Source organism: Orycteropus afer, unplaced genomic scaffold (assembly GCF_000298275.1).
Source record: "Orycteropus afer afer isolate SDZICR_OR568_19922 unplaced genomic scaffold, OryAfe1.0 scaffold00558, whole genome shotgun sequence".
Taxonomy (NCBI): domain Eukaryota; kingdom Metazoa; phylum Chordata; class Mammalia; order Tubulidentata; family Orycteropodidae; genus Orycteropus; species Orycteropus afer.
In genome coordinates this window covers 432,684-454,456 of record NW_006922145.1, presented here as the reverse complement: position 1 = coordinate 454,456, position 21,773 = coordinate 432,684, and the positions used below count along the sequence as shown (strand labels likewise).

At 44.3% G+C, this 21,773-nt stretch overlaps 1 protein-coding gene across 1 annotated transcript in view; it reads right to left on the bottom strand.

Annotated features, from left to right (window-relative positions):
* Positions 1-5,583: 5,583 nt before the first annotated feature.
* The window catches only part of N4BP2L2 (NEDD4 binding protein 2 like 2), a 25,038-nt gene continuing 8,848 nt past the window's right edge, over positions 5,584-21,773 (bottom strand). The window contains exons 2-5 of the mRNA XM_007955958.1: positions 11,244-11,368; positions 8,070-8,158; positions 7,774-7,850; positions 5,584-5,746 (exon numbers count right to left, since the gene is read on the bottom strand). Coding sequence (XP_007954149.1) covers positions 5,584-5,746; positions 7,774-7,850; positions 8,070-8,158; positions 11,244-11,368 — 454 coding nt within the window. The remainder of the gene's footprint in view (positions 5,747-7,773; positions 7,851-8,069; positions 8,159-11,243; positions 11,369-21,773) is intronic.

Sequence of the window (21,773 nt, the reverse complement as noted above, 5' to 3'; positions counted from 1 at the left end):
AATTTCTATAAAATGAAAACTTATGAAAAACTTAGTCAAGATGCTCCAGCAGACCAGGCTCCAGTTTAGAACTGAGAATGTCATCTTCACTCGAGTCTCCCTTTGCTAACAGCATCTGTGCCCCCCTTGCTCCTTTGTGTAACCTGACAGCACCGAGGCATGAAGAATTTCCATAACTCGACTTACGGTAAGACGGAGGAATAGGCAGACAAGCAACACTGACCCTCTTCAACAAAGAAAAGAAAAATCAATTGACAAAGATACAAAAGATAATCCTGGAACCCTGAGCTTTGAAAGGAACTATACAAAAGTGGATTAGGCACCAATTAGTGGAAAAACCTGAACAAAAACAGTGAGTCCAGAGTCCAGAGCTACAGACTGTCAGCTATTCTGATGAGACCAACAGTCTGAATATTTCTAAGTGGTGTGGGGACCTGAGAATTGACCTCAAGATCAGTCCCAGTCACCAAGAGCTGCAGAGAGAACTTCTCTGGTGGCCTGTGACTAGGAAGGGTAACAGCAAGGAGGGAGACAACCTGAGCTGTGGACTTTCTGCTGTCCAGAGGGCGCAGCCATTTTGAATGTTTACAAGTGGCGGCCACTTTGGATATTTAAAGTAACCGAGGGTGCAACCATTTGGAATATTTACAAGTGGCAACCATTTTGGATTTTAAAGTGATAGCGTTCTCATCTAGATTCCAGGGACCTAAGAACAGGCTCTGTTTGCCAGGGTCAGCAAGGACATACGAGAGGCTGAGAAAAGAAAGGAAACAGGTGGTGAGTGTATAATTGCTGTTGACTAGTGAATACAGGAGCACAGCACAGTATCCTACCTGTATAGATAACATACAATCAAAAAACAAAGAAAACGAAAATTGTGGGCAAGTCACACCAACATATAATCACCAATTAAATATAAACACAAAAACGTCACAATGCCTTGGAGACAACAGACCATGACAGTCCACACAAAGAAGCAAGATAAAGCAGGGAAATGGGGCCAGGATACAGACCCAAAACACATCCCTGTAGAAGAGGCACCATTGGAAATCCCTGATAAGGAATTCAAAAGAATTATATTTAGGTATCTTCAAAGGATTGAGAGACAGACCAAGGAAAACACAGGCAAAACCCTAGAAGAAATATGGAAGAAAATACAAGAACAAAATGACAAAATAAATGAAAAATTAGAAATGATTCTAAATCTACAGATAGAAATCTCAGAAAATCCTAAATTGTCAGAAATAGATAACACATTGAAAGGGCAAAGGAGTAGAAGTGATGCAATGGAAGACAGAATTAATGAGATTGAAGACAAATACCTGAATACTTCTTTGAAAAGGGATCAATCAGAAAAAAGATCAAAACAAAATGAAGAAAGCCTAAGGTTCATGTGAGATATCATCATCAAAAGGAATAACCTACGTCTCATTAGAATTCCAGAACAGGAAGAGAAAAATGAAACCACTGAGAAAATTGTCCAAGATTTGTTGGAGGAGAACTTCCCTGATATGATGAAAGATGAGAATGTATTCATTCAGGAAGTCCAACGAACCCCAAACAGGATAGACCCCAAAAGAAAAACACCAAGACATAGCATCATCAAATTCACCAAAACCAAAGACAAAGAATCATGAGAGCAGCACAGGAAAAACAAAAAGTTACCTACAAGGGGCAACCAATAAGACTAAGCTCAGATTTCTTGACAGAAACCATGCAGGTGAGAAGACAGTGAGATGGCATATATAAAACACTGAAAGAGAAAAATTTCCAACCAAGAATTATGTACCCAGCAAAACTGTCCCTCAAATATGATGGTGAAATTAGGACATTTCCAGATAAGCAGAAATTAAGGGAATTTGTTAAAGCTAGACTAATCTTACTAGAGACGCTAAAGGGAGCCCTTTAGACAGAGAGGCAACAACAGCCAAAAACAACTGACCATTAACACACATGATGATATAACCCAGAAACCAACTCTGCTATGGAAGTATCCAAAGTAAATAAGCCTACAAGATTGTAAACAGGGAACCAGAGACACCAACTGACAAATGAGGACAACTACGAACCAAAAACAAGGAAAAAAATCTGTGTTGTTACAGAACTTCTAGATGGTAGGGAAGTCAAGACAACTATAAGATAGAACGGACTGTTCTACACTTGGGAAGAAAACTATAAATCACAGAAACCTCAAAGAAAAATGATAAACCTTCACATCAAAATAAAAAAGAGGCGTAACAATTTGTTATGTGTGACTGTAGACAAAGTGGCATTGTTCTATGTGGACTGCAGACGTAAAAACCTTCTGGATTAACATCTGAGTTCTCCGTTACTGCATTCCTGAAGCAAAAGCAGGACATAAGGTTTCAAGAAACGCTGGCGAACCCACCAGGTCAAGGACTCACACGTTAACAATTGCATGTCTACAGCATCTTCAAGACAGCAAGCCACCCATCATCTTCTTTATAAATACTTAGAGAAACAGCTGCAGAAAACCAGTCATCTCTCCACTGACAAAAAACCTGAGTACAGTCAAGAAAAACTTTTACAGCCCACGAAATCATGACCTCTTTTAAAACTTACCTATCTCCAAAACTGGAAAATCCCAAGGTCTGCGTTAATTAAACAAGAGATAACAAAACTTCAAATCCACTCTACCATGGAACAAAAACTGCAACCAGATGTTTATAAACAATCCTCCTTTCAAAACCCTAAAATGTAAAACGTTTTTAGAAAGGTAAATGCGTCGAGATTACCTGTTTTAAACCCAGAGACAAAATAAAATGTCAACTTCGTTAGCAGTCAAGTATTTTCCATGACATATAAAACTATCAATTTGCTTATCAAAAAGCAAAGGTAATTTTTACACTAAGCCTATGAAAAGACAACTGAATGTAACAGTGTTACCGAAGCAAACTAGAATCTGTAGTTTACGGAAGAGGTCTTCTCTGATTAAATATGACCAACGCCCATAGTCTTCCCTGTGACGAGGGCCAACCCACCAGTGGGCCAGGGCTATGCCATTATCTCTGAACGGGAGAAAAAACTTTGATGCGAAACGTTGAACTGGTCCATTTCCTATTTTCATAAACTTCACCCTAAGCAGTACGTCCACAGTGATGTTAGCGTCTGTCACTGCACGCGCTCCCACCATTCATTTCCACCCTCCCCACCCTCCCAACACAAAAACAAAATCAGCCCATGTGCTTGGAGAAACTGTTGACATTCTGCCTTAGAACATACACGCACAAAAACCCAAAGTTGAAAGTCTTTCAAAATGTGGATTTCCTGTCTCAACAACCACGTATAACTAGAAAGAGTTAAGGTGTTGACGTGTGACCTCTGCATGGTTAGAACCTGGGACTAAAGCACCACGAGGGCATGAAGCTGGATTTGTATGGAAATCTGGAAGTTTATTTCAGACTTGATCAGTGAGGCATCTCCTTGTAATTTCTCTTTCTCAAAGATAATTTACTTCCTCAAAACAGATCTGGTGAGTTGAGTCTGTCATTGAAAACTGCATTTACAGCACTCTTAACTCCGAAAGCCATTTCACAGACGGAAAGGGCACCCAGTATATCTGACAGCTTCTCACCGGTCTCAGGAAGAAATCCTGTATGTTTCAAAAGGTGCTAACTTACATACTAGGATAGTGGGGAAACACAAGCCTGAGGATCCAGGAGACTGTGTTATTCCAAAATCAATGAATTCGTGATACTCGTGGCTGAGGGAGACTTGTTTTGAGTATGTAAAAACATAGACATTTCCACACAACGTGCGTCAGCAAGTTCCGACTGGATCACAGTTAAGATGAACAAACACATCCAATCATCCTTATGTGTCAGATGAAGCAAGGGAGTAGCCAATCACATCTGCACAGCCGAACAGCACAATACAGAGACCACACGCATCTAACTACACACAAGTGAGGAGGACCTCATTGACAACAGGATCTGGTTCTGAGCCTCCTAAAACTTAATTAAGACTGGAGAGGGTATCCCACATAAAGGTAAAAAGATCAACAGAAGGCTTTAAAACAATTCCCAAAGAAAGATTATGGGACTCGGGTTTCAGAGAAAGAATGATTAAAGGCTGTGAGGTATCATCACATAACACTGAGGAAGGATCAGGATGGTTTTTTAAGAAAGTGTTCTAATTAGCAGGTAGTCCTAGAAGACAAAGTGAAGGCTGCAGATGATACTTCTTTTTCGGGAGTGAAGGATCAAAGGGGGTGACAGTGTCTCCTTTCCTCAAGCTGCAAAGAGAGGTGGCCATTCTCTGGGACCGGGAAGCGGTGCTTACAGGCATAGGGGGTGACGACCAGAACACTGACGGGAACGTCACCTCTGTGGTGGTAATTTTAAGGGGAGGAAGTTGGCTCCATAGAACAATCAAAACCAGGAAAAAGAAAATACCCTACAGATTAAATCTGCTGACAGCCAGTGCTCAGGAAGGAACTGTCCAAAATATATCTTACGTTACAGAATCCTGCATTACTGAAGAACATAGTGACATCTTAGCAGACTGGCCTCAGGAACTTTCCTAAGTACAAAATGAATTCCCCCTTTATCCCTTCCAGGACTGGGGGAGGGGAGCTACAGAAGGAGGAAGAGCGTGTAAATGTCATGTGATGAGAGTGCACACTGTCCATTATGGAGAAAGTGCCCCAGCTGACTGACAGGTCCACTGTAGGGCATCTGCTGAGGAATCTCATTTGAACTAAGTGGTACGCAAAATATACCTCAAAGATTTTTGTCATATGGACTCAACTGCTGCAATGTCATTTTACCTGTATAACGAATAAGGGAACAACAAATGCACCCTACAACAAATGACTATCTCATGCATATTTAGGGAATGAAAAACCAAACCAAACCCACTACCAGCCAGTCCATTCTGACTCACAGCGCCCCTAGAGGACAGAGTGGAACTGCCCCACAGGGTTTCCAAGGCTGTCAGTCTTCACAGAAGCAAAGCCCAAACCACACCCAGTGCATGGAGTCCATTCTGACCCACAGCGCCCCTAGAGGACAGAGTGGAACTGCCCACAGGGTCTCCAAGGCTGTCAGTCTTTGAGGAAGCAGACTGCCTCCTCTTTGTCCCATGGAGCAGCTGGTGGTTTTAAACCACCAACCTTTTGTCCAGTAGCCAAATGTCTTAATCACTGTGCCATTAGAGTGCCTCTCATATTTAAGGTATTTAAGGAAAAATACTAAAGCTTTATGAAAAATTAGACTTTGATATGACTTAAAAAAAAGTTTCAACATTCTCTACAAAATTGATAAAATTAGTTTAAAGTTAAATTGTAGAAAAACATTCTAGTTCCTACCCACTTTACTCAGGAGTTTTCAGAATAAGCCAAGGTATTACAAAGAAGATTATAAAACCATTTAAAATATATTTTACACCATTTTTATTTACATTTGAAAATGTAAACAGCTTGCTGGGAACACCCTCTGTGAGGCAGAGTGGTCGTTAAGCTTCAGGCCAGGCTCACTCCTCCTCTCTGAAGGGAAAGCAACACAAGTGTTAGCTGGAAACCGCCCACTTAACCATCCTGTGTTACAGCGACCTGACTGTGACCTAGAGGGCCCCCCACCTCTGTCTGCACTCTGGAGGAGGAGGTCTCGCTGCGCTTCTGTGGGAGGGGTCTGCGGAGTTCATGACGATCGAGATGGACACGTGGTACTCGTAGCGTTCCAGCATCTGCGCGATCTTCTTCCGAGACACGCCATGCTTATTCCTCCTACCAGAACAGACAAGAGTTTGAGACCATTTCTTTACACGTGGAGGCTTGGAGGGGAAGCCACCTGAGAGGAGCAGAATACAGATTCAAAATCCTATTGTTTGCCGATAAACACCAGAAGAGGGGTTTCACTGACCCATGTTTTGTACTGGCTCCCGGAACATTTCAACAGTGTCTCTGAAAGGCTTAAGGATCCCACAAGCCTCAGCCAAGCGCCCCTCGGTCATGACCCTTACACGGCACCACCCACTCACAAAATCAAAGATGATGAGGCACTGTTCTGAGAATTACAGAATAACGGAATGGACTTTCAAGACTTTTATCAGTATAAAATATTGATCGCTTTTTTAAAGTAATTTTAGTGACTTGACGACAGTGAACGATAGGCTATATCATTTAAATGGTCATGATTATCAACACTACGCTATAATGAGAGGATCACCCCATGTGTGGACATCCCTCACAAACAAGAAGCTTGGCACAAAGTGAAGTTATAAAGTCTGAAGTGAAGTTTGATGTAACATTTGAAAAAGTGCACAATGAAACCATGATGTTGAAGCAGAAGATGTCCTGGTAACTTTAAAGCCAGGGAGGGATGGTGACTGTGCTGCTGTGTGCCACCAAGTCAACTGCCATGCGCACGCCCTCCGTGGGACAGAGCAGAACTGCCCACGCGGCTTTGCCCAGCCCGTCCTCCTCACGGGAGCAGATCCCCGGGTCCTCTCCTGCAGGCTGGCTGGAGGGTTCCAACTGCTGACCTTTTAGTTTGCAGCCAACCTTCTAACCACTGTGCCACAAGGCTCAGCAGGGAAGGGGGTGGTTTGGGGGCTGCAAGTAAAGGGTAGGTGGGGAGTCGCACAAGGGTGATGACAAGAGGAGTAGCTGCTTTATAAGGCATCTGGTAAGCTGTATATTTATACATTCTACGTGTTTTTATATGTGTGTTTATTATCTGTAGTAACAAAACCGGGCTTTAATATTATTCCTGACCCTGAGAGAACTTTTTAAAATCTACTTTTCCTCACAGTGTTCTGTAACTTGACTTGAACATAACAAAATACACAGGGCCATACTGCACATTTAATACTGTCGTTCTCGATTTAAAACACTAATGCCACTTCATTGATCCCAGGAAAAAAAAAAAAAGTTTATTTTTCAAAACTGTCCATACTTAGATGCAAGATGAAAGGGAGGAAAAAAAAGAGAGGTGAGAGGAAAAAGGAGATCTGAAGTTGCAAACTGGCCAGATATGACTCCATAAAGCCCCAAGAGGCCAACGCAGCAACACAGCCGATTCTTTTCAAACATTAGTCCGATCCACGGCAGCTGCTGGTCAGTTCACAGTGAGAGTCCCAAGTTCTGGGGTCTGAACAGCTGTAAAAGCGAGTTTTGCTCCTGACTGACAAAGGCAGCAAATGCAAGCAGCCCTGGCCTCACCTAGCGCATGATCAACCCTGACCTGACGCTGGTTGTTCAGAGTCTCCCTTTTCTCACTCAGTGTGTCTACGCATGAGCCGCTGCCCAACTGCCGAGACAGCGATTCCCACACGCTGCCCCAGACTCTGCTGTGTGCTCGCTACCCTGACAGAACACAAGAAAATCTCGATCCCGAAACACAGGCGTTCCAAGAATCCTGCTTCTGGGATTATGGACCTGAAGTGGCAAAAATGGGAAAGGGCAGTGAGATGAAAAGACCAGGGAGCTTCCTGGAAAAACAGCGATGGGCTTACAAGGGCAATGCAGAGTTGGCCTCGCTAAAAACCGGAGGGAAATGTTCTAATTTTTCCCTCACGGTTTTCTGGATTCTAGCATTTGACAAATGCATCTAATGAACCTTTAACGAGGCTGGGCTCCAAGAGATTCTGACTCTGCGCACCCCATCAGTGTTCACCTTAACAGAAGCGAAATGCCATAGTCACGACTCGCAACAGCAAAGACATGATCAGAAAAGCTAGTGAGGAAAACTGAGCACCCCGAGGAGGCAACAAAGGAAAAGGCAAACAACAGTAGAAACGCCAGCGCCTTACTTTTCTAATTCTTCAGGATCGAATTTCCACCAAGTCTCAGGTTCATGAAACTCGACTCTGTAGCCTTTTCCTATGGCCTATACGAAGGAGGGGGGAGAAAACAGAGACCAGAGGACGCTTCATAAAGCGAAAAGGATGGCAGACAGACACACATCTCATTGAGACATACTTCCAAGAATGCTCAACCAGTACAATTTTACTTTATGTAAAATTCTTCAGTATGTTTCATTAACAAAGAGCCAAGCCACCACATTGGTAAGCCATGAAAAATGATCTCTCTCTGAGCTCATACTTACCATTTCCACATATGGTTTCATCTCCCACGCTTGCGTATTGGTGTTGTCAATTATAACTGGGGATCTCCCCTGAGCCATGGCTTGTTTGGCTGAAATAAAAATACGTTTAGACAATAAAACAAAAAACAGGCAACTCTCAAGGTTAAAACACACAATCAAGATGCAATCCCAACATTAATTACCAAGAAACATTCTACATCTCTGTATTTCACACCAAAACGATTCCATCTGGTAGGTCAGTCCATGGAAAAAAGGCCCCTGCTAGAGGAAACGGGAACTGAGCAACGTAACCACACGTAACGTGTGTTCTCAGGATCAGATGCTGGCAGTGAGGACCCAGTCGTGAGTGACATTTCGGGGACAATGAAGCCTCCAGCCTAGAGCAAACCTCAGTTACAGGAACATCGGAGGCAGAGAGAAAAAGTAACCCTGCACACGGGTGGGCTATGAGAGGAGCTGGACAAGATGGAGACGGTCAGCAGGAAAGGCGAGAGCAAGCAACATGGACAGGCAATCTCACTGGCGCCAAAAGTGCAAACACACAGGAAGAGTCTACCAAGATACTAAATGTGGCCCTCTGCAGGTGGCAGGAATAGCTGCATTTTATGGTTACCTGTGTTTTCTGATTTTCTACAAGGTACAAATAATGTTTATTTTTTTAAGTGAGAAAGGCTATTTAAACAAAATAACGCTTGGTGCCTTTATCCTTCCTTACCAGCAGAACTTTACAAAGCAAGTGGCTGAACAGCACATTCCCAGTGGCCTTGTGCTTACACCCAACTGAGGTCTCAACGGGGGCGTCCAGGGAGGATGGGCTTTGGAAGCTAAGCTTCTCCATGCCAATGCCATCTCCTCCCCTGAGGCAAAAACCACTGCCTCAGAGCCACATCCATCTCCTCAACGTGAGAACCACTGTCTTACAGCCACATCCACCTCGAGGCATGAACCACTGCCTCAGAGCCACAGCCATGTCCCTGAGGTGAGAACCATAGCTTCAGAGCCACATCCACCTCCATGAGGTAAGAACCACAGCCTCAGAGCCATGGCCACATACTTGAGGAGAGAACCACTGCCTCAGAGCCATGCCATCTCCTCCCCTGAGGTGAAAACCACTGCTTCAGAGCCACGCCCACCTCCCTGAGGTGAGAACCACTGCTTCAGAGCCACGCCCACCTCCCTGAGGCAAGAATCACTGCCTAGGAGCCATGTCCACCTCCCTGAAGCGAGAACCACTGCCTCAGAGCCACATCTACCTCCCTGAGACGAGAACCACTACCTCAGAGCCAAGTCCATCTCCTTGAGGAGAGAACCACTGCCTCAGAGCCACTGTCCATGATGGAGTGTGCGTACCCCTCAGGCGCAGCAAAGATGAAATAGTAAGACCCTCTGATAAAAATCAGAAGGCTGAGGCAAAATGCAGTCACATGGACTTCTTCTTGGCACTTAGAATTCAAGTCACTAAGTTCCACACAAGAGAAACGTGTACGTGGATGTGTAGGGCAGACAAAAGTCTAAAGGTCAGTTAAGCAGTAATAACTACCAACTCAGCAACTGACCACAATAGGGTACATATTTTGGAGAGAGTATTTGTAAGGACCAAAAGAAATTTACAGTGTGGTCACACACAGGACACCGAAATGCTGCCTCCCCCCATCACTCAATCACCAGTCATAAATACTGATCTAACTTCCATTAAGCAATTACTAAAATAATTTCCAGTCCCATCTGATAGGCTGACACCTACAAGGAGTGATGTTCTGGGACATGCTGCTGGTTGCCATCACGTGCGCCAACTCACAGTGACGCCCTGTGTGCAGAGAACTGCCCCACGGGCCTCTCACAGCTCTCAGAAGGAGATCACCAGGCCTGTCTTCTGAGGCCTCTAAGCGGGTTTGAACCACCAGCTTTTCAGCTGGTTGTTGAGTACCTCCTGTTTGAGCCACCCAGGGATGCCTGCTGCGAAAGAGGGGCTTATTAAGCAAGTACGTTCCTGACTTGTGGGATCAGGGAGACCACTCTCCTTCCAGGACCAGTCATCATCCAACACCACCTTCCGGTGCATTTCACAGGAGTAGACGCCGCCAAGATAGAACGTCCAAGAAAAGAAACTCCAACTACACCTCGACCCTCAGTAACCACCAGTCAACTGCTCAGACATATGAGCACTACGCTCTAACAAGAGAATGACAACACCTGGGCTGTTGGGCATTTTAAGTGTTCTCATGTGAATTTAAATTCTTCTAATAATCAACAGGCTTTAACGTGAGGCAGGGTGTTCCCTGGGCAGTGCAAACTGTTAAGCACTCTGCTGCTATCCAAAAGGTTGGAGGTTTAAGTCCACTCCGAGGCACCTTGGAAGAAAGGCCTGGTGATCTGCGTACAAAACATCAGCCAGAGAAAACCCTACACAGCACAGTCCTACACTGACACACAGAGGTCTCAGCGAGTCGGAACTCACTAGATTAGCACAGGTGTTAATGAGCCAACAGTCACGCCCAGAATGGTGCCTGGCATTTAAGAGCGCACAACAGAGTATCTGTTTAAAAGAGTAATTTTTCCCTAAAGAAAATGAGTCATGCCTATAATTTTCAAAATGGCAACCAGTGTCCATAAGGATTACAGTCCAGAAAATCCTAAGGCTGATACATGCCACAACATGGATAAAACTTAAAAACATTATGCTGAGTGAAAGTCGCCAGACACCAAAGCCACAGATCCCGTGATTCTGTTCATACGAGACACCCAGGAGAGGGCAAGCCAGAGAGACACCAAAGAGAGCAGTGGCTGCAGGGGCCGGGGTGGGGGAGGGGGGCAGTGGCTGCTGAGGGGTGCGGGCTCTCGGTTCTGGGGTGATGCAAACCTTCCGGAATTAGAGGGTGCTGCTGGCAGCACAAGCTCATGGAGACAGGAAAACAAGTTGATCATACGCTTAAAATGGATAAAAGATCATGAAAAGCATGGAACAGTTCTACTCTGCAACACATGGGACTGTGTAAGTCAGAATCAACTTGATGGCAATGGCTTTGGTTTGGTTTGGTTTCTTCTTCAAACAGATGACGCAACTGGATCTCGGAGCTGTCAGTCTTTCAGCTGCAAAAGTCTGAGTCGAGGGTAAACTCGCTTTCTGACTCCCAGTCAACTGTTCTATCTCAGGAGACTGGACCTCAAACCAACCTCTGCTCTGGTTCCAGTCATGGGCGTCACCAAGCTGGTTCACGTTGTACCTGTAGCCATCTTGGTGGCGGAAATAGTCGTCCGTGCTGAACACAATGCCGTCGCGACTCTGACCAAGCAGAATTCTGTCAACGAAATAAACCACAGAAATGCCGATTACAAAATCTATTTCCCCCAGAAACGCACCACACAGGAAAGGTGTTGAGAGACTTCCTGGTATTCACCTGTAAAGACAGAACTACCAGAGCAGCACAGGGGCCAAATGCCACTGAAGGCGTGCAGGTGTCACCTCCCATGTCACACTTCGACCCACACGATCACAGCCAGTACCAAGAGCTTTTGGAAGCAGCATCTGTACGAGACATTGTGAAACATCCTTACCCAAGTCCCAAAGTGCGCCAACTATGACTCACAGCTTACCTCCAGGGAGTTTGTCCTTGGTGTCAGAAATGGCCTGAATTTGGCGCAAGGTGACCTAAAAAGCAAACAAGCCTAAGCAAGCACTGCATCTGGGGGGAACCACTCAACCCACCACAGCTCTGATGGACTCGCGTCCATGAAGCACAAACACACGTGACTTTCAAGGGGCTCAGAAATCACTGTGCTTCCCCAAAATACAATCAAACTTCAAAATTCTCAAGCAATTAAATTACTAAATGCAATGCTGAATTAGCAAATTAGTTTACAATATAGTTTTGTGGTGGTTATGTTTGTGTGTCACCTGGGCTGGGCCTGGTTGAGTGGCTGGGCAGCTGGTGGGAGCTATTCCCCATGATGAGACTGGCAATCACCTCCGTGGTGGGATCTACCACAAGCAGCTGTAAGTAGCTGCCTAAGGGATGTGGTCTGCTTCCTGTATTTAAGGAGAAGCCTTGGGAATGGTCTCTAGCCTATGGCACGCTTGGACCCTGCATGTAGCCGTATCGTTGCTCAGCAGCCTGCCATGCTCTGCCGACCTTGGGACTTACAATGGACTTAAGTTAAGGGCCTGCCGTGTGGTTTGGTAACATCGGGACTGTGCCTTTTTCCTTGTCAATCTTGGGGCTTCTCAGCCTCAGCAGCCAGCAGCTGTCTCAGTGAAGAAATGCCTCTAGCTTCGGTGGGCCAGGAGCAGGAGGCAGAGCTGGACCCCAAGACTGAGGGGCTTTCACCCAGCCCCTAGAGCCTGGCACTTTGAACTTGGACTTAAAGCCTCCAAGTTGTAAGAATAAACTCTTGTTAAGGCCATCCCATTTGTGGTATATTCTTGTTAGAGCGGCACTAGGGAACCAGAACAAGTTTTATTAAAAAAAAAAAGTAAACGACTAAATAAAAATAACAATTAATACTAAATAAAGAAGAAACTCTCAGATTAAGTCAGTAATAATGAAGCTTCGTCTTGACAGCGTGGTACCGCTGCTGTTGAGTCAATTCTAACTCACAGTGACCGCATGGGACAGAGAACCGTCCCACTGGGTTTCTAGGCTGTACAGAATTTTTACTCAAATAATTCACAGCATACTTTTTTTTTTCTGCCAACCACACAGGCATGCTATGCTAATTTTTTAACAGCAACACATAAAAAAATTAGTATAGTGTGCTTACGAAAACACCTGGAGGGGAGGGCACAGTTGGCACAAAGAATACAGTGTGTGCTGTTTGCAGTAAAATAGAGTAATCTTTACAGGAGCTGCTGTCAGGCCTTTCTCCCTGAAGCCACTGGGTGGGTTCAAACCACCAACCTTCTGGCTAGCACCTGAGCACCTAACCACTGTGCTGCCAGGGCTCCTTGACAAGGTGATACCGCCTTAAATTTCCAAGCACAGTGTGGTTAACCAGTGTCCAGAGTGTTCCTCGTAACTGATGAGTCATGAAAGAGAGTCGGGGCGGTGGGCGGGGGGAGTGCTATGTAAGAGGAGAAAAGCATAAAACAACGATTTGGAAAGCCCCCCCAAAAAAGGGTTTTATGTATTTTGTTTCTCTTCTCTTTCTCAACCATTAGGCAACTGGGTATCAGTCTGTATTTTTTTCTTCTTTGTTGTTGTTGTTATTTGCCGTTGAGTCGGCCCCGACTCATAGCGACCCCTCCTTGGTTTTCTGAGGCAGTATCACTACGGAAGTAGATTGCCCAACCTTCCTTCCGAGGAGTGGCTGGTGGGTTTGAACCGCCAGCTGTCTGGTTAGCAGTCAAGTGCCTTAGGCACTACACCACCAGAGCTCCTCTTTTCTTCTTTGGAAGGGGAGAAAGGGTAGAAGATGATAGATGGAACTGAGCAAAGAACACCATCTCAGGATGGTTCCAGAATGTTCAGGCAGCCAGCTCCCGTGGACTCAACTTGACAGACAGCGCCCTAATGTGTGTCAGCGGGAAGCTGTGCTCCACAGGGGTCCCAACGGCGGATCTCTCCCAAGGAGAGTGCAGGCCTTTCTTACAAGATGCCTCTGGGTGGACTTGACCCACCAACCTTCCAGTCAGCAGCTGAGCATGTGAACTGTTAACATCACCCAGGGACTCCTCAAAAATATCTCCTTCCTCAATATTGTGTCAGAAGGCCCAGACAGAGCAGTAAGTCAGGGAAAAGAAATAAAAGTATTCAGATTGGGAAAGAAGTAAAATGGTCTCTATTTATGGGTAGTACAATCCTGTGTATAGAAAATCCTGAAGAGCCCAGAAGAAAACGTCTAGAGCTTGAAGAGGCATTTCACAAAGCTGCAGGGTCCCAGGACAAAAAATGAAACTGGGCAGCAATGAGAAATCTGAAAGGGACATTAAGGAAACCATTCCATTTACAACAGCATCTAAGAAAACGAAATACCTGGGAGTAAATCTAACCAGGGCGTGAAAGATTCACACAATGAAAACCGTAAAACACTGCCGGAAGAGGCTAAAGAAGACGTAAGTAAGTGGGAAGATGTTTCATGTTCATGGGTTTGAAATCCTAATATCATTAGAATGTCAGTACTACCCAAAACAATCTATAGATTCAATGCAATCTTGATCAAAATTCCAACAACATTCTTTACAGAAATAGAAAAACCAATCTTCAACTTTATCTGGAATTGCAAGAGGCCCCAAATAGCTAAAACAATGTTGAAAGAGAACACAGTAGGGGACTCATATTTAATGATTTTGAAACATACTGTACAGCTATAGTAATCACAACAGACTGGTTCTGGTGTAACAAGAAAACACAGAAATAATGGAACAGAACTCAGAGTCCAGAAATAAACCCATACATCTATGATCAACTGATTTTTGACAAAGGTGCTAAATTCATTCAATGGGGACAGAAGAGTCTCTTCAACAAATGGTGCTGAAAAACTCAGATTTCCATACACAGAAAAATGAAACTGGATACGCCTCACACCATATACAAGAACAAATTCAAAATGGAGTGACGACCTAAACATGCAAACTAAAATCACAAAATTCTTAGAACAACAAACAGGGGCAACCCTGCCAGGCCTCACTTTCAACAATCTATTATAATATAATAACAAAACCACAAACAGCAAAAAACAAAATAAATGGTACGTCATAAAAATATAAAATTTTTGTTTCTCAAGGAACTTAAAAGACAAACTACCAACTGGGAGAGTATCTTCAGAAACCATATACCCAACAAGTATCTAATAACCAAAATAGATATGAACCTTCAACAACAACAAAAAAACAAGTAAGTCAATCATAAAATGGGCAAAGGACTTGATTAGACATTTCACCAAAGAGGACATTCAAATGGCTACTAAACACATTGAAACATGCTCAGTGTCGTTACCCACCAGGGGTGCAAATCAACACCACAACGAGACCCCATTTCACTCCCATTAGGATGGCTAAGACTTAAAAAAAAAAAACTCTGAAAATAACAAACGTTGACAGAGATGTGGGGAAACTGGAACACTTAACTCACTGCTAGTGGGAACGCAAAATGATACAGCCATCGTGGAAAACAGTGTGGCAGTTGTTAAAAAACTAAAAACAGAACTACCATATAAGCCACAGCAATTCCGCTCCTAGGTACGTACTCAAAAGACTTGAAAGCAGAGACAAAAAGAGATTTGTACAGCAACGCCCATCAACAGAGGATAGATACCCACATACAATGGAATCTGTCTCAGTAGGAGGAAAGAACTCTTGCTACATGCTACAGCATAGACTGAGCTTGAAGACACTATGCTGAGCAAAATAAGCCATTCACAAAAGGACAAATACCGTATGACTTTACTTACATGAAAAAACTAGAAAAAGCAAATGTACGGAGATCACAGTTGATTGGTGGTTACCAGGGGCAGGAGGGAGGAGAGAATGAGGGGCTAACAGTGTTGGAAATACCACATTCAGTAAGGGTAGTAAGAGTAGTACTGCTGATTACTGTAATTGTTGACAGATATATTTACAACAATGAAGGAAAAGAAGAGAGAGAGAACACCTGCTGGGAGTGCTTATGTACAACCAAACACCACATGGGATTTGGTTCCTTGGTTTGTAGGTTTTAGGGTCATGGTTTCATGGGACATCCCAGCGGACTGGCCTACTACCATGTTTAGTGCTTCTGTGCCACCTCCCAGTTCACTGCATAGTGCCTTGGGGTCTTCAAAGTTTTTAAGTAGCGATCCAGGACACAATTGGTCTCTATTCACCTGGAGCAACAGAAGGCAGGAAGGGATAGGAAAGGATGAATGGAAATCAGAAACACTTGGAGGAAGTGGAAAGAGAGCTGTTACAGTGTGGGTGGGGGCTGCAATCAGTGTCACGAAACAAAAGGTGTATGAACTGTTGAATGGAAAACCAATCTGTAAACTTTCACCCAAATCTCAATAAAAAGTTATTAAAAAGACAAAGAAATAAATGTAGTTTGCTAACTGGTAGAGCACATCTCCTCTTACAGTTTTCTTTCCCCAAAATTGTCCTTGAAGTTCTGATCCACTTATATGCCAAATGAACTTCAGAAACGGCTTATTAAAATGCATACAAAAATCTCTTGGGGATTCTGATTAAAGTTACACTGAATTTATAAACTAATTAACGAGATTAGTGGCATCTGTACTCTATTGGGTCTTCCCGTCCCTTAAAAACGCTCCGGCCAAAACCAGGGCCAAAGCTACGGAGGCTTCCCCTTGCGATTTTTCTCACCACCAGCAGACGCCTGGGCACTTAGCAGCCTGGACGCAGTGCAGCATGGTAGAAAGAAAAGGGGTCACGGGGCCTGGAGTTAGCCCTGACTTAAAATTCTAGTTCTATTCACTGAGAAGACATGAGGCCGGGCACAATTTACGACCCAGTTCTGAGTCCTTGTTTATGAAATGGGAAATTGACACCTGCATCCCAGCTGCTACAATGTAGCGCTCATAAACCCTAACTGCTTCCTCTCAGGGTGTCCTACTGTGGTGCTTGGTGTTGCTCTGAGGCTAGAAGCTGTGCCACTGGTATTTCAAGGGCCAGCAGGGTCACTCATGGTGGACTGGTTTCAGCGGAGCTTCCAGACCAAGACAGACTCGGAAGAAGGAAGAGGTAGGCCACTTCTGAAACACCTGGCCAATGAAAACCTACTGAACAGCAGTGAAACACTGTCTGATACAGTGTCAAAGATGACCTCCTCAGGTTGGAAGGCACTCAAAATACAACTGGGGACACAGTGGCTGCCACAATGGGCCCAAGTAGAGCAGGGACTGTGGAGCTGGTGCAGGACTAGGCAGTGTTTCATTGTTGTACACAGGGTCACTGAGAGTCAAAACCATCTCAGCGGCACCTAACAACAACTATTACTGTGAACAGAGAGGCAGACTGCCGGGAAGGACAAAGCTGCGAGGCCTCGGTCTCGACTTACAGTCCAGAGGAACAGATCTGAACTATATTCAGGGCCGTGATGACCACAGTTCACCTTGAAATACATCTGAGCTCACGTGTCAGTCGATGTAAGCACTGTCCTCAGAAGTCATGCCAGAGGGCCAGTTGGGGTGTCTGTGACCCCACCACCAATGGCCTCCAGGGATCCCTGCCTCCCAGGATTCACACCTGTGCACAGCTGCCTGCGATGGTCAGGACAAAGCCGCTTTCAGCACAGTTCCCTCGATCAGGAGCTCGCCCTGGCGAGCGAGGCGGAAGGCTGCTCTCCAGAGGGGCAGGCCTACTTCCACTCTCGCGCTCAGGTCAGCTCTGGAGACTCTGCTAAAGACCAGCACAGGGCCTTTTAGAACAGGGTTTTCATTTATTAAACGAACTGCTTGTTTAGTAGGCTACATGATGTGGAAAACAGACTCATGGGCAAAACCAGTAATGCGTAAGAGGTGAGGGTCAGCTACAGTATCTTCGATCCCCCTCCCTTGTGTAGACAGGTGTGAGAACAGGAATGATACCCAAGGCTTGATCCCTCAACAGTCTCCACCTATTCAACCACTGAGTCAGAGGATCCTGTCTGCCTAATGTCAGCTACAATGGTAACAATATTCTACTCCTAGGAGGGGTCGCTATGAGTCGGGTCCAAATCGATGGCACGTAACAACAACAGAACCCACTTGAGTTCAGCCTCAATGGAACCTTCTGCTGATGCACTGTCGGGTTGCCTAAGAGTACAAAGAGGTCATAAGGTTATACGATCTGTTTATGTCTTAAGGTATATGACCGCATAAAAGCTTTACTCATAAATATTTGGTCTGTAGTTGTGTTAGAATTCAATCTAAGCTTAGCTTTTATTAAAACCTAGTCAGGAAGTTGTGGAGAAATAACTAACTTCCCCCATTTATAACCAAAAGCAGCGATTAATAACTGCTGAAACAAACTGTTACGTTAATATGGTAATATCGGTCCAAGCTGGTTAAAGGCAGTTATTAATGAATTTTTTAAAAATGCTGTCTTGTACTGCTGTATGAAAAGTGAATTTACTCTGTAAATCTTCACCCAAATCCTAAAAAAAAAAAAAAAAAAAAAATGCTGTCTTGTGGAAAAACAGAGGCGAAGGCAAATACTACATTAGTTCAGGAGCATTACCAAGGGCTGTGAACATAAAAAACCAAAACCAAACTTGGTGCCATCGGTGTACTCCAACTCAAAAGCAACCCACTGGGTTTCCAACCAAGGCTGTAAATCTTTACCAAAGCAGACTGGCTCATCTTTCTTCCACGGAGCAGCTGGTGGGTTTGAACCACCGACCTTATGGTTAGCAGCCAAATAAATGCCTTAACCACACCACCAGAGATCCCTGCAATAATAAAACAACACCTCAAAAAGTGGAGGCATTTAAAAGAAGCTTTGAATTAGCACAGAGTCCCTGGGTAGCACGAATGGCTAAGCCCTCAGCTAGCGACAGAAAGGCTGGTAGTTTGAGCTATCCAGACGAGCCTTGGGAGAAAGGCCTGGCAATCTACTTCCAAAAGATCATACCATTGACAAGGTTGTGGTTACTGCTTGGTCACAGCCAGCTACCCAGAGGGACCAAGTAGTTGAACCTGTGGGCTTGGGACCATAGCTGCAGGGGACATCAAGCTCAACTGGCATAACATACTATATAAAACATTGTTCCACCTCCTACTTTGGCTTTTAGCGACTGGGATCTTAAAAGCTAGCAGGCTGCCATTTAGATGCAACGATGGGTCTCTCCTCGTCAAGAGCAAAGAAGAATGAAAACAACCAAAAATTCATGGAAACAATTAGTCCTAGTGACTGGTACACCATCCGATCTGCAGCCTATACAACTATGAGACCAGAAAAACTAGATGGTGCCCGGCTACCACTGTCATCCATTTGGAAGGGGATCTATGTAGGAGATCCTGGATAGAGAGGGAGAACAATGTGGAACAAAACTCAAAATCATTTGGAGAAAAAAAAAAAAAAGGTGAGGACTAGGTTTGCTGGTCCGATAGAGCCTGGTGGAACCACTGAGACTATGGCCCCTAGCTGCCCTTCAGGTCTGGAATTGAACCCACACCTGTGGTTTCCAGTCAAAGAAAATACAGGCATGTGAGTTAAACATTTACCTCAAGTACATACACGCCTTGGAGAGAACAATCATGGGAGAAAGAAGAGCTGCTTATGCACAGGGAAACAGCTCAGAGGGCAGGAGTGTATGAAGGGATGGACACTGGGAAGAGGTAACTATGGGGAGGAAGTGGGAGGGGAGCTGCTGCATTGTGGTAAACTGTGGTCAATGACATAAGACAAAGTATATGTGAACTGCTGTATGGAGAGTGAATTTGCTCTGTAAATCTTCACCCAAATCACAATTAATTAATTAAATAAATAATAAAAATGCATTTGAGAAAAACAGAAAAAAAAAAAAAAAGGATCATGCCATTGAAAACCCTGTGAAGTGCAGCTTTACTCTGACACACATGGGGTCTGGGGGCACACTCGTAACTACCTCTCCATACTAAACACTGGTGTTGCTGTTAGGTGTCATCGAGTCATCTCCAATTCATAGTGACCCTGTATACAGCAGAAGAAAACACTGCCCGGTCCTGTGCCAGCCTCCCAATCCTTGCTACACACGTGAGCCCATTGTTGTAGCCACCGTGTCAATGCAGCTCATTAAGGGCCTTCCCCTTTTTCACTGACCCTCCACCTTACCAAGCATGACATCCTTCTCCCGGAAGGGTCCCTTCTGACAACATGACCAGAGTAGGTGAGATGAAGTCTGGCCATTCTCGCTTCCGAGGAGCATTCCAGCTGCACTTCCTCCAGGACAGATCTGTTAGTTCTTTTAGCAGTCCATGGGACTCTCAGTACTCACCAGCACCACAACTCGAAAGCATCAACTCTTCTTCGGTCTTCCTTATTCATTGTCCAGCTCTCACATGCATATGAAGCAAATTAAAATAGCATGGCTTGTGTTAGGCACACCTTAGTCTTCAAGAAGTTATCTCAGCTCTTCAGCACCTGAAAGAGGTCTTTTGCAGCAGGTTTGCCCAATGCTATATGTTATCTGATGTCCTGACTGCTGCTTCCATTGGTGCTGATTGTAGAGCCAAGTAATATGAAGTCTTTCACAACTTCAATCTTTTCTCCATTTACCGAGATCCTGCTTACTGGGCCAGTTGCGAGGATTTTTGTTTTCTTCATACTGAGGTGCAATCCATACCGCAGACTGTAGTCTTCAATCTTCATCAGTAAGTGCTTCAAGTCATCTTCACTTTCAGCAAGCAAAGTTGTTTCGTCAGCATAATGCAGGTTGTTAATGAGTTTTCCTCCAATCCTGATGCCACGTTCTTCTTCATATAGTCCAGCTTCTCGGATTATTTGTTCAGCATACAGATTGAGTAAGTATAGTGAAAAGGATACAACCCTGGCACACTCCCTTCTTGATTTTAAACCATGCAGTGTCCCCTTGCTCTGTTAGAACAAGAGCCTCCTGGTCTATGTACAGGTTTCTCATGAGCACAATTAAGTGTTCTGGAATTCCCATTCTTCTCAATGTTATCCACAATTTGTTATGATTCACACAATCCAATGCTTTTGCATAGTCAATAAAACACAAGTAAACATCTTTCTGGTATTCTTTGCTTTCAGCCAAGATCCATCTGACGTCATCAATGACATCCCTCATTCACGTCCTCTTCTGAATCCAGCCTGCATTTCTGGAAGTTCTGTCAATATATTGCTGCGAGCGTTTTTGAATTATCTTCAGTAAGATTTTACTTGCGTTCAGTATTAATGATATTGTTCAATAATGTCCACATTCCGTGGAATCACCTTTCTTTGGAATGGGTACAAATGAGGATCTCTTCCAGTCAGTTGGCCAGGTAGCTGTCTTCCAAATATCTTGGCATAAGTGAGTGAGTGCCTCCAGTGGGGCATCCGTTTGTTGAAATATCTCAATGGGTATCCCCATCAATTCCTAAACCAAACCAAACCAAACTCATTGTTGTCAAGTCAGATACGACTCATAGCAACCCCTCCTTGGGTTTCTGAGGCAGTATCTCCATGGAAGTAGATTGCCCAACCTGCCTTCTGAGGAATGGCTGGTGGGTTTGAACCTCCAGCCTTCTGGTTAGCAGTCAAATGCCTTAGGCACTAGGCCAGGAGAGCTCCTCATCAATTCCTGGAGCCTTGTTTTTCACCACTTCCTTCAGTGCAGCTTCAACTTCTTCCTTCAACACCACTGGTTCTTGACCATATGCCACCTGAAATACATCGACCAATTCTTTTTGGTACAGCGATTCTGTGTATTCTTTCCATCTTGTTTGAATGTTTCCTCCACCATTCAATATATTGCCCACAGAATCTTTCAATATGGCAACTCGAGGCTTAATTTTTTTCTTCAGTTTTTTCAGCTTGAGAAATGCTGAGCATGTTCTTCCCTTTTGGCTTCCCAATTCCGTGTTTGACTTGGTCTTCTTAAGCTGCTCTTTGAAACCTTCTGTTCAGCTCTTTTATCTTGTCATTTCTTCCATTTGCTTTAGCCACTCTTCATTCAAGGACAAGTTTCAGAGTCTCTTCTGACATCCATTTTTTAAAAAATTTATTTTGATTTGGGTGAAGATTTACAGAGCAAATTCACTTTCCATACAGCAGTTCACATATACTTTGTCTCATATCATTGACCACAGTTTACC